Source organism: Pempheris klunzingeri, chromosome 13 (genome assembly GCF_042242105.1).
Source record: "Pempheris klunzingeri isolate RE-2024b chromosome 13, fPemKlu1.hap1, whole genome shotgun sequence".
Lineage (NCBI taxonomy): Eukaryota > Metazoa > Chordata > Actinopteri > Acropomatiformes > Pempheridae > Pempheris > Pempheris klunzingeri.
In genome coordinates this window covers 21,132,349-21,145,430 of record NC_092024.1, presented here as the reverse complement: position 1 = coordinate 21,145,430, position 13,082 = coordinate 21,132,349, and the positions used below count along the sequence as shown (strand labels likewise).

The 13,082-nt window shown below is 41.5% G+C and overlaps 1 protein-coding gene across 1 annotated transcript; it reads right to left on the bottom strand.

Annotated features, from left to right (window-relative positions):
* Window positions 1-1,183: 1,183 nt before the first annotated feature.
* On the bottom strand, window positions 1,184-13,040 carry cpxm1a (carboxypeptidase X (M14 family), member 1a). The gene is made up of 13 exons (XM_070841971.1): window positions 12,738-13,040; window positions 10,858-10,967; window positions 9,771-9,910; window positions 9,455-9,539; window positions 8,916-9,066; window positions 7,924-8,012; window positions 7,633-7,756; window positions 6,061-6,257; window positions 5,364-5,543; window positions 3,423-3,717; window positions 2,642-2,781; window positions 2,433-2,535; window positions 1,184-2,183 (listed from the first exon to the last, which is right to left on the bottom strand). Exons 1-13 carry the CDS (start codon window positions 13,030-13,032, stop codon window positions 1,846-1,848), a joined length of 2,247 nt encoding a protein of 748 aa, XP_070698072.1. The 5' UTR covers window positions 13,033-13,040; the 3' UTR covers window positions 1,184-1,845.
* Between the last annotated feature and the right edge of the window lie 42 nt (window positions 13,041-13,082).

Below are 13,082 nucleotides of genomic sequence, written 5' to 3'. Positions count from 1 at the left end.
AAAAATAATTTAAAAAAACAAGATAAAATGTGTTAAATAGTGAGTTCTACAGGTTTTGTCCCTGTTTCCACTTTGTGCTAAGCTAAGCTAAGCTAACCGGATGCTCACATGGTAGCTTCATGTTAACCCTTCAACACATGAGAGAAGTATCAGTTTCTCCTTCTAACTCGCCGCAATAAAGTGTAATAAGCATTTTTACCAAAACTTACGCGATTGAGAAATTAGTTTAGATTGGAGGTGAAAAGATGAAGTTGTGTGATCACAGATGTGATTTCCAGCTGACAACATGGTCCTGTGTGTGCTGAGGGAGGAAGCTTTCAACACTTTGTACCTCAGTTAACTGCTCAAAATGTGCATATTTCACAAATGGGGTCTCTTTCACTTTCAGTTCAGTCAATTCAGGGACTTCCTCCCCTCATTTAATAACTCATTAAGAAAGACTAGAGTGATTTCACTTGTAAACTGCTAATATTTATGGTTATTTCTTTTAATTGACTAAGCTGAGAGTTAAAGACCGTCCATGCTGTATATTCAGTGCTGCTTTTATTCCACTTACATTAACAAGCTCTTCGGAGAGAAGTGTCTTATCTGCCATTTTCACTTCAGGTATAGCAACTAGAATCAGTTCATTTTGGGTTGTTTTTTTTTTCAGTCACTCCTGTTCTGGGTTTTAACCTGTACTCTTTTGTGGATTAGTTGAATGTTCTTGGTATTTCTGGTGTTGGCTGTGCACTCTCACCTCAACTGATCACAGCTGGTGGAGGGTCGGACGCGAGACGAAAAACATGTTGAATTGCTCGCACTGTTGTTTCCTAAATGGCTGTACACGGCAAGGAATCCCAACAATGATACTAAAATGGTACTTATTATCACTGAAATAAAAAGAATAGCTTCTTTTGCACTGCTGATTGTTTGGTGTTCAGTATTTCTCCTCTTCAGTCGACCTTTTTTTTTCCTGAGTGTGTTTTTGCATCTGGGAGGAGGATGTGATGGATGTATGGATCATGAATGGGTACCAAAAGTCAGCATGTTAACACACCAACCTAAGATGGTGAGTGTGGTTAACATTATACCTGCTTAATATTAATATTAACATTAACATTACCAGTTTCTGTCAGATCCAGGCTGTTCTTCTTCACTTCTGGTCCAGATTCAAATGTATGTAAATAAATATTAATTAAAATATAGATAACACCATTCTGTGATATTTATTTGAGATGTTATGGTCCTGTTGGACATTAGTCAAACAAACACACAGAGTTAGAAAAAACATGTCACACATCAGACCAGCTGACTGTTGAATTCTCCACTTAGTCAGAAACAGACATTACAGCATCCTCGGCTGTAACGTAGAATAAAGCAGTTGAAGCTGAGTCCAGGGTGCCTGTTCGTTATCCGCCAAGAAGTTCCATGTTTGTGTGACATTGTAGAAGTTATTCAGTTTGTGTCCTTGTCTTTGTGTAAAAATGTTGCCTTTCTATGTATCGTGTAAAAGTTTGTGAGATTACAGTGGTTTAATCTGCTTTAAAGGGTCAGTACACCCAAATGACTCCCTGTTGAATTTGACATTTTAGAGCTGTGGCCACCACGTTGGTGGAAACCTCAGAGATATTTTGGATCCTCAACACGTAAAACTGTCTTGATAGCACTGAGGCTGTGCAGACAAATACATTTATGTATAATGGGTGAACTGACCCTTTAATAGTGTCCTCTCAGTAATAATTAGTAGGAAAACGTCACTATTCTGGTTGATCAGTTGTCTCCTTCTGAACTGAGCTGAACTTCACTTCAGCCTGTGATCCGGCTCATCTCTGAGGCTCCGTCAGCCCGTCGTCCCGTCTGCTCTCACGCTCTCCGGCCTTCAGACGACCGAGCTCTCCTCACCTGCTCCTGCTGCTGCCGCTGACTCTCCCTGCGGCGGTTGATGGCCTTGGTGCTGGCGCGAAGCTTGCGGAGCCTCAGAGCGCGAAGACGCAGCTGAAGGTCCTGGGGGATCTTCCCTCCTTTGGCCCGGATCTCCTTCAGCCTCTGAATGGGCGTTTTGGTCAGGGTGAAGTCACAGATGGTTGCGCGGGGCTCCATGCCAACTTGGCACCGACGCATGGACGGGAAGTACCCCTCGGCCCAGACCACCACCTTGTACTCTCCCGGATTCAGCAGACGCCAGTAGTCCCCGTCAGCAGCTGAGGCCATGAAAATGAAATGGAGACAAAAACAAGGATTGATTTTGTTGTCTCTTCAGTCAAAACTTAAACGTGATTGTCCTAAAAGTAACGTCTCTGAGGGTTTAGTGGTTTGCTTTTCTGGTTCTGACCCACAATCCTCTGTGCAGCCGCCGAGAGACGAACAGACAGATGACTGGACATGACAGGTCGGATGTGTGAGCAAGAGGGTCAAAGTTCAAGGCAAAATGTCCCAACTGTATGTCTGACCTGATCGGATGTCGTGATCGTGGTCCTCCACCTTAATTACAGCATCTGCTATTCCTCTTTTGGTCAGCTTGTCCCTGATCACACCCTTGATGCCTCTGTGGACCTGAGTGAAGAAGAAACACAGTGTGAGCCCCCAAAAGTCCAGCAGATGACTTGTGAGATTTCTTTTGCTTGTTTGTTTCGGGCAGTTACTGCAGAAGCTGACTGACCTGCTCCATGTAAACCAGCAGAGACTCCTTGTTGTTCTCCCACTCGAAGGGAAGCTCACTGGCATGAGGGAACTTATCACAGGACAACTCCACCGTCACCTCAAAGCAGTTGGTGTGCAAGTAACTGAAGTCATTCATACCTGCAGAAAAGACATACAAGAACGCGATGTGCATAAGAAAGTCAGGCAAAAAGTTTTTAAAAAATGAGCTATTTCAGGAGATAAACATTTGAATTTATTAATTTTATTCATGCAAAGAAGTTGGTTGAAAGCCTTTTTCATGTGAGCACAAGAAAAGAATAAAACACAGAGAGATTTTAAATAAGAAACAATTATATGAACTCTGCCATTGAATGCAGCATTCACAAAGAGTATAATTCCTGTAAAAGCAAACAAAATAGTACACAACAGGAAGTTTTAGACCGTAAAACAGCGTTCAGTATTTCAGGTAAAGATTATTGTGTTGTAGATAATAAATGTTAATAGAATTAGTAAGTTTAAGGTGTAAAACAATTCAATTAGATTCTTGATAGAGCAGAATTACAACCATTAAAGGTTTAAATTTCATCAGTAAGCAAATACAGTGGTGATCAATTTATTCATTTAGGGTGTTAAAGAGCAATTTTTAAGCCTGCAAAGTTTTAAAAAATGATCTAAGGGCCCCTAGCATGTGTTTGGAAAGGATGTTTTTTAAGTGTTATTATCTGTGAAAGCAGCCCTGCAGAAGCACTACACAGCATTTCTGGGTTAGTTTTCACTGATATGTGTCTGCAGGGACTCACTGCCGGGGACGGTGTGCCAGGCGCCGCCGTTGATGATGTTGTTGTGAGACAGGAAGTCCTCGTAGTGGCACAAACGGCGGTCAGGATTGGCCATCACCAGGTTGGTGGAGGCGTAGACGGTGGCCAGCCAGCGGAAGAAAGCATTGTCCGCCGTGGGGGTGTCCTCCTGAGGGGCCCAGTCACGGGTGCAGTCGAAGGGGTACGTGACCACCAGTTCTCCCCCGTGGAGGTTCGCACTGAGCACAAAGGGAATGTCCTGCATCCAGCTGATGACGGCCCGGGTCTCTGGAGCGACCTGGGAGGGATGGATTAGTTTTATGTCACTTTATAGACACGGATTTATAGTCAAGATTCTAATCTAACACAGACTATGACCTTTTTACTATTATGTCTGATATTTACTTGATGTGTATGTTGCATTTTACTGCTGTAGATGTTTAAGGTTGAGCTGATTTTAACTACTTTATATACTGTTGGTTAGTTTCATCTACAGCAATGCATCATGGTCTACAAGCTCATTATATGTTTGTGGCGTTGCTGGCCTGTGAGGACCACATATTTCTAAAGAAAGAAGAAAAACAGCCTGTTTTCTGCTTTGTAACAATTTTCCAGCTAATCCAAGAGGGAGGAGATTTGAATAGTTTATTTATCTTAGGAAGTAGGTGGATTCTCTGGATCCCTAAAGGAACGTTTAATCCTCCATTTTATCAGAACAATTAAAGTTAAGATAACCCATTTTGAAATTACTTGGATTTTCTGTTGATTACATTTAAGTGTTTGTAGGCGTTCCTCTTGTCTGTCGCTGTACTGATCTGACTGAGCCACTTTCTTATATGTTTCCATCTGCAAGGCAGAAATATAAACACTTAAATGCAAAGAACACCACTGTGACAAATCAATCAGCTGCAAGGAAGCTGTTGCCGAACACGGAGTGACAATGCTCGGGCCTCCAGGAAAACCACAACTCACTTGGCTCTGAAATTATTTCCTGATCTGAGGTTTGCATGTAGATAAAGTGGAAACATTATTTTCCTCTTCTGAAACTGTCCACACACAACCTTAAAAACCTGCTTTTCACTGTGACCCACATTTATGCCCTCATAAACTGGAGACCTACTGTAAGAGCTACTACATGTCCCCTTTCCTAAGTAGCAGGGTTAGGTCCTTTGATAAGGACAGTAATCTGTATTATATTCAAATCTCTGCATTCACTTACTAATTCCATCAATTGCTGCATCAGAGTTTTACTGTTTTGTCAGACAGTGACGTCCAACTCTACAACTCCACTTTCTTTAGTGTCATTGTTAATATAACCACCAGATGGTGTCACAGTGCGCAGTTTTTCAAAACCTACACTCAAGTCCTGTTTGCACCTGCCATTAAAGGCAGAGTCTGCAGCCCGATTTAGAAAGTATCCAACCAAAACTCACCCACCCCCTCCCTCCAAAGACACTCCCCCACAACACATGAACGCACCGCCTGACTAACTGCTGGAGGACGAGTCCATGACAACGATGAGAAGACCGACCGCCACCACCAGGTCCTTCGTTCGACACTCTCTCTTGGTTTTTCAGTCTGACAAATTACATCTCTGCTAAATTTTTGTGCCCTGAGCTCAATAAACGACAGAAGCAGGTCTCTCTCTGTCTCAGGCGGTGTCAGCTTCATGTTGGTAACTCCGTACGTACTTTCTTACGTAGAGAATGTCAGTTGTTAGGTGGCCCTCCAGTGTGGCCTAGGACACTTACACATGGCTAAAAGAACGTGGTCACATGCAGCCCAGACCAGCTCCAAATGTGGGCTGAATCATTGGATCTCAATGCGTATTGGGTGCATTCATGCCTGCAACATGTTAACTATGCATCTAACTAAGCTCCTAAACTTGCCCAGCAATGCTTTTCTTTATTGTTTTACTGGTGTTTACAAAAAGCTACTCCGTACCATCGCGTCCTCTTTAGTGTAGTACTCTGGGATGGGGATGTAGTGGTTGGAGACTTTGGATTTATCTGTTGCCGTCTCTTGGGCGTCCCACATGATGTTGTTCAGGTCAGGGAAGTTATGATTCAGGTCGATTCCTTCAAAACTGTATCGTCCGTCTGCCCAGCCGGCCAGCTCCGAGCCCTGCAGCAGAAAACAGTCAGTAAGTACGATCTAGTAATGATCTAGTGGTGCTGCTGTCAGTCTTCATTCTTTCTGTGGCCTCAATAATGAAATGTGTAAACAAGCATCTCTCAGTTATAAGAATCATTATCATTATTGTTGTTATTTGGTCATTTTTGCTTGCTGATGCGACGCTGGAAACAACCAGTGACCATAGCTGTCACATGGCAGGCACCTTAAACATTAGGACACCAGGAGGCCGCTTATTTTAATGAACAGTGTGGCCTCAGATTTTGGCAAAACGTGGCCGGTGGTGAAGCAGATCTGGTCTGATGAGTGAAAATTAGACTTTATTTCATGGCAGATTTGATTCTGTGAAATGGAGACTTCAACTTCCTGGAAAACAGAACGGTAAACAAGAAAGTCCTTCATCATGCCATCTTCCAGTAGCTGTATTAGAGTGATCCCACCTTGTACTTTATTTTTAACAGGATTTACCTGAATTACAGTATCCAAAAGTCACTTTAACTTCACCCACCTTCTTATAAGCTTCTTCGTACCCATCAGGGTTCATGGAGGGCAGCAGGTGGATTCGAGTCTCCGTCACCAGCCGGACGATGCGCTGGTTGCCCTTCTTGTATTCTCTGCATAAGTACTGCATAAGGTTCAGGACGAGCTCTCGACCCAGAGCCTCGTTCCCGTGCATCCCCGCCACGTAACGAAACTCCGGCTCACCTGCAAGAGGAAAACTTTATTTATCCTACACCAGGGGAATTTACTTGTTACAGCAACAGAGGAGACGGAAAAGGTGTCAGTAACAGAAGTAGTGCAAAAACAAGGGATATAAGAAATATAAAGTTTTGAGAGAAAAAAAAAATCTATATATATGATCTATATATATACATGTATGTATTGCACAGGATATTGAAAATATTGTAATTCATGACTGTTTACTTGAAAAACTCACATTTTTGCACACAAAACACATAAAGAGTTTATAAAATATGATAGTTTCTTGTAAATTAAATTACCCAACAGTTGTAAGGCTGAAGTAATTTCCCAATTAATCAATTTGTTGATTGACAAAAAATGATTTTTTTCTCTCTAACTTTTTTGATATTTCAGTCATTTTACATATAAAAATGTTTAAGGGTTTTCAAATGTAGGGATTTTTCTGCACTGTGTACTTTTACTTTTAATACTTTAAGTACATTATCGTACTGCAGAGTATTTTTACTGTGTGGTATTAGTACTTTTATTAAAGTAAAGGATGTGAATACTTCCTCCACCACTGCACTTTACTTGCCAAGCAGTAACTGTGGAGGAACAGTGGGTCAACAGGTAGTAACAGGTCACATTAGACGTGACGCATCTAAAATGTAAAGTTTGATTTTACTCAGTAAGTCAGAGTTAAAGCTCAGAGACACATGAGGAACTCTCTGATAAAACTTTCAACCCCATTTGTAGTGTGTTAGGCAACAGTGTGATGGCACTTTGCCAATAATCACACATGGATTGGCCAAACTGATTATAACTTACATAACAACTAAAACTACAAAGACTCAAAATCAGGACTTCCTGTAACTCAAAAATAAAATATGTGCAATGGCTGCTCTACTTCTTAGATTTGGCACCAGTGTTCTGTAATTTAAATCAGCTGCTGGCACTTCTTCCCATTATCCCCACTAAGAGTGAAGCAATTTCAAATGTCTTTATGCCATTTTCCTGAGAAGAAGGAAAGAAAAGCCACACTTTGTTTATTTCAACTTTTTGGCAGATGTAGAGTGGCCCCCAAAGCCCTGCATCTGAAGACAAGGTCACAAAGAAATCAGTCTTGTTTGGTGGAGAGGGTGCCGTCTCCGATTTCAAACGTTATCAGTTTGTTTACACATGAGAGGCCCTCTCTGTGAGACACCCCAGACTCCCTGTGTGCTGCTGCTGCTGCTGCTGCAGAGAAAAGCCTGTATAAACACCGGAGGATGTGGAATTGGGGCCACTGAGCAACTCAAACTCTGCTCAATGTGAGAAACATGATGAACTTTGCTGCAGGGACTTCGGAGAGTTTGAGGTTTCATCTGAACTCATGGAAGAACAGTGGACATGCTCTTACCTAGTTCGTGTTTCCCGGGGTTGTCTGAGATCTCCATGACGTACAGCTTGAGCCCCATGTAGCTCTTCCCGATGGTGTAGATGTGGGTGATGTTCGGACACTCCTCCGTCACAGACTTCATGAGCTTTTGGAGGTTTAGAGGAGAAATTAGACTAGAAGTGTCCAAAGGGTTAAATCTGAACTCTGAGGAAATCTGCAAACTGTTAGGAGTCTGAGTAAAAACCCTGGCATTGGTTTTAGGGGAACCAGAGTTAGTCATCATGCATGTGTGGCTGCTCTTCACGCTCTAACCTTCCTCATCTCTTTGTAGTTGTGGTGTCTGAAGTCCAGGACGTCCTTTGATCCTTGTTCTCGCTCTGAGGAGTAGATGTCAGCTGGATCTACGAGGAGGTGGCACAACCTGGCATTAACCTCCTTTTGTTGACACACAGACTTTAAACACGTATTATTCACTGTGAACATCTCGTCCTGAGAATAAACACGTTCAAATGAATCATTATTCCCATCAGTCACATGTTGAGTGGCTCGACACAGACCGTGGATGTTATAAAATCATCTCAAATTCAGTGAAGAGAAGTTGGATGTCTCTCTATTCTTTCCCCTAAACTCTATTGGTGGGTTGTTAAATAATATTACGCCGTCTTCTAGGAAGAACATTTGATTCCAACATCTTGAAAACTTGTTCAGTCATGTTTTTACCATCTTGAACTTATTTCTGAAATCAGGTCAATTCTATCATCTGCTCATATTAAAAAGAAAAGTTCTACATGCTGCTGGATTACAACAGTGCACTTTATTCTGGTATCAGGCAGGACTCCCTCCACCGTCTCCAGTTTGTTCAAAACGCCACTGGAACAAAGAGGTATCCCCCCTGTGCTCGCCTCCCTGCACTGGCTTCCTGTAATTATCGAAATTATTTTAAAATCTTTAACTTTTAATGCCCTCAGTGCTCCTGAGTATTTGTCTGAGCTGCTCACACGGTATGTGCCCTCTCGTTCTCTACCATCAGCAGATGGAGCCCTGCCAGTTATTCCAAGGTTTCTAAGAAATGTTTTTATTTCTGTCTTCCTGTGTGCTTTTATCCTTCTCATTCTAACTGTCTTGTCTTGTTTTTACTTTGTTTCGTAAAGCACTTTTTGGGCTGGAGACAATCCCAACTGACTTAGGGCGAGAGGCGGGGTACATCCTGGACGGGTCGTCAGTCAATCACAGGGCCAACACATAGAGACTTTATTATTATTATTATGATAATAATTATTATTACACTGCAGCATATTTCCTACCGTCAACACGGCAGCCAAGTATTTCGGCCCTGAGGCAGATGGTGCCGTTGAAGTACCAGGTCTGAGGGTTGATGCGGATGTACCGGGCCACAGTGGGAACAGGGAGGAGTCCGAGCACCGGAGTCTCTGGATTCTGGTTTCCTTCAAAGATCTGTACAATTCAAAGTGGATGACATGACTTTCATTTAAACATAAAACCAGAAGGCCCTCAGAGAGTGTACAGTATACCACCACCATGGCTGCACACAAGAATTAGACATGTTTAGCTCTGTCGCTCTGTCGGTCCACCACTTTATTGCAGATTGTATTATCTCAGCACTTATTGGATGGATTGCTCTGTATTTTATATACTTCCAGCACAACCATTCTTAATTTGTTTTCCCTTTTACTCTGGACGAGTGGTTAACTTACATACACTACATATTTTACTTTGGCACAAACTCGTAAAATGTGTTTTCCATCTGCATGAGGTCCACTGTTCACGGTTGGTGCATTCCTTAAATCAATGCAATAAAAAAAAAAAAAAAAGCAGCTCTTACTGCCTCTGCTGTCCCATTCATGGAGGGTTTCCAGGTCACAGAGTCATTACTCAGCTGGACTTTGTAGGTGTGGACCCAGTCCCAGCTGTATTGAAGACCAAGAAAGACAAGAAGCCAGTTTTTTATAGACTTCACAGCAGTGAAAGAACATTGTGCTCAGTCTTTGTTTCACAGAACATAAATAGAAAATATAAAAATAAGCACATTTCTTTTACTGCTCAGCATCTCTTGGGTCCAATCTGTAAACATGTGCTTGTGCAGTTTTCTATTTCACTATTTTGCACAGAAACAAGTTTTAATCCTGATACTACCTGACCTCCAGATGGAGTTTCGGCCCTGCAGGATGACTCCAGTGAACAGAGTGAGGTGGATGGTGTCCACCTCAAGCCACTGGTGCCGGTCCTTATACTCAGCACACCAAGCTCCATCATACAGGTCGCCGTCCTCGATGCCAGACTGAAAACACATGTTACACAGACGTTTTTTTTTTCTTTTTTCCAAATGCAGAACACATTAAACTCTTGGCTCTGCCTTAATGTGAAGCAGCGTTGACCCTGATTGTAAAATAATTGCTGTCAGACTGAAGATGTTAGACAGCAGAACATGAAGAGGCAGCTGTGATGTTGACGATCACCGCTGGCTCTGTGAGTCGCAGTAGTCAACAAAATCATTGGAGTTTTATTATAGTGGCAACTTTACATGCCAATAAAAGCAAAAAGGGGGAAAAGTGATGGAGAGTGCGGGTGATCTCTTTTATTTTATAGCCCATTAGTAAAAGAAATATGCAGCAGAAGTTATAGACAGAAATAAAACATGATAATATGAAGGGAATGAGTAAGGACATGAGCGCTGGTCGCTGTGCAATTAAATTAAACTACTTTGTGCTGTTAATTTGTGTCTTTATAATAAAAATAATGAAGGAACCAAAAGACATTATTTGATGTTATGTGATATTTGTATAAAACCCTACTAATCCAAAGTATTTTTTCTCTTATGCCACCTTAATTGGCTTTTTTAAAATCATGATTTATAACTTAGACAGTTGGTGGATTGGAGTTTTGTACAGACAGATTGTGCAGCACTTTGAGTCAACTGCTGTTTAAATATGCTTTATAAATAAAGCTGGATTGGATTGAATTGGAAAAGAACATAGAAATTGTGGTTCCTACTGCCCACGCAGGTGAACAAACCAAAACTAGTTCTAATAAATGAGAAAATAATCAAACAAATCAAATAACTAAATAACTCAAACTTCTAGAATAATCAAAAAAATTATACTTATTATTAGTAAAACAACAACTAAATACTGACAACAAACGAATAGCTCCCACATAATCTTCATACTGGTGAACTTGAAGCTCACTGCACTCTGTGTTTGAAGTTTGATCCACATCTAGACCCACCTGGATATTCAGCCTGCCCCTGTGAGGACCCAGGCCCTCCCGCTGATAGGACGAAGCTCGAATCTGACTGTCGTCCACCCGCAGGGACTCGAGGCCGAGGGGAGGACAGTCTGGAAGGAGGAGGAAAAGATACCAAGAGATGAAATGTTTGGGTTTGTGTGTGCTTGTCAGGAGACGCTGATCCTTTGCAGGACTGCTGAGGGGTTAAAAACTCTCTTTCTGGTTTCTCTGAGTAAGCAAACACATGGCTGATGTAATAAGGGTCCCAGTGGTTATTATGTGGAATATCCCTAATCATGCCGGGTCACTTTCATTGGAAGTTTGGAGGCCCTCGCCACAAAGGAAACTGCAGATAAGCAAAGCCGTGGAGGGTTTGAATGCAATTTGAGACGAAGATGAGGGCCAAGAGGGAGTGAAGTCAAACTCCGAGCAGAGCAGGAAGAGGAAGGCTACATCTGCAGGACATTTTATGGCTTTTGGGAACAAGTAATAATCACAAACACTAAGAGCACTGGCAGGGAAAACAGCTTTGGTCATTCTCTTTAGGTCAAAAGAATTTTTTTTCAACTGCAACATCTAAAAAAGAAAGAAAAAGGAACAAAAGATGTCTGGTTTAAGGACGTTTATATTAGCACCTCACAAAAACCCGGGACAAATCCCTTTAACATGTGTGGAACTGCAAAAAAATCACTAGCTCATGTTTTTCAAATGGGAATATTTGCTGGTTTTCTTCTTCTTCTGTGGCAGTGAACTGAATGTCTTTGTGTTTGGGGCCGCTGGCCAGACCAAACAAGCTCTCTTTGGACGTCCTCTCGGGGTATAGGAGTCAGCGGTGGGCACTTTTCACACATTTTCTGACCTAAAATGATCGTTAGTCGCAGTCAATGATATGTTATCCTCTTGAATCTGGTGAATCATTCAGCCGCCTGTTCCATATTAAATCAAACCACACAGTTACATAAGGTAATATTTGGTTTCACTAATTCGACAAACAATTAGTTGATCAATAGAGAATCAATTGGCAGCAATTTTGATCAAACTAATTCTAGCAACAGTGCAAAAACATTTGTTCCACGTTTTCAAATGTGAATATTTGCTGGTTTTCTTACCTTTTATGACAGGAATTGTGTTTCTGGATTCTTCTCTGGCATTGTACAGGCTAATCAATCAATCAAGAAACTAATTTATAACTTTAGAGTAACAAAATTGTAGAAATGAATGTTTTGTTTTCATTCATTTAAAGACCTTGATTGATATTCTAGTAGTTCTAGAAGTACTGTTCTTAAGTACACCTTTGAGGGAGTATTTCCATTTTTATGCTACTTAATACTTTGACTCTATTTTATTCCAGATTAAAATATTGTACTTTCACTCCACCGCATTTACGTGATACTTGTTACTTTACAGATTCAGATTGCTAACACAACGTACAACATGCACAATGTACAACAAAATAAAAGTAAATATACTAAGTGATTAAAATTATGTCCACATGAATGCATCAGTAATTATAATATATACATTATTCTAAAATGGGCCATTCTGCATAATGAGTACTTTTACTTTTGGTACTTGAAGTATATTTTGATGCCAGTACTAACCCCAACCCTTGTAACTGAGTATCTCTGTAGTTTTGCTACTTTCACTTAAATAAAAGATCTAAGTACTCCTCCCACCACTGAAGTCAGGAGCTCAGTGGGTCCCTGAAGGCATCATTAATTAACTGCATGTAACTGCTTCCTTAATTAATAGTAGTACTTGGGTTTAATCAGCTTGAAGTCTCCCTGACTTCTCACAGATTGTTGTAAAAGAGTAAAACTGGGCTACTTGGCTCATGTCCACATATCAGAAAGTTGATATTTAGATATTTTCTGTCCTACCCAGTTCTGTTTTCTCATTTCCTGTCTTCCTGTCATCTGTTTCTTCCTCTTTGTTGTCGTTTTCCTCCTTGATGTCGTGGTGTTTGGTGTCCAGCTGTGTGTCCCTGACAGTGGTGGAGAGTATTGGGGTCCGTGCTGTTGTTAGAGTCGGTCGGTCTGTGCTGTGATCCTGCGGCTCCACAGTCACAGACTCAGCTGCTGTTGTGCTGTTTAATAATGAAGAATCAGTCGTTGCAGCGTCTAAAAATCCTCCCAGAAAAATCACAGCAGCCAAAATGCAAAATGACTTTTCCATCTTCCTCTTTGTTGGCTGCTGCAGACTGAGAGGGGAAAAAACTCCCCAGC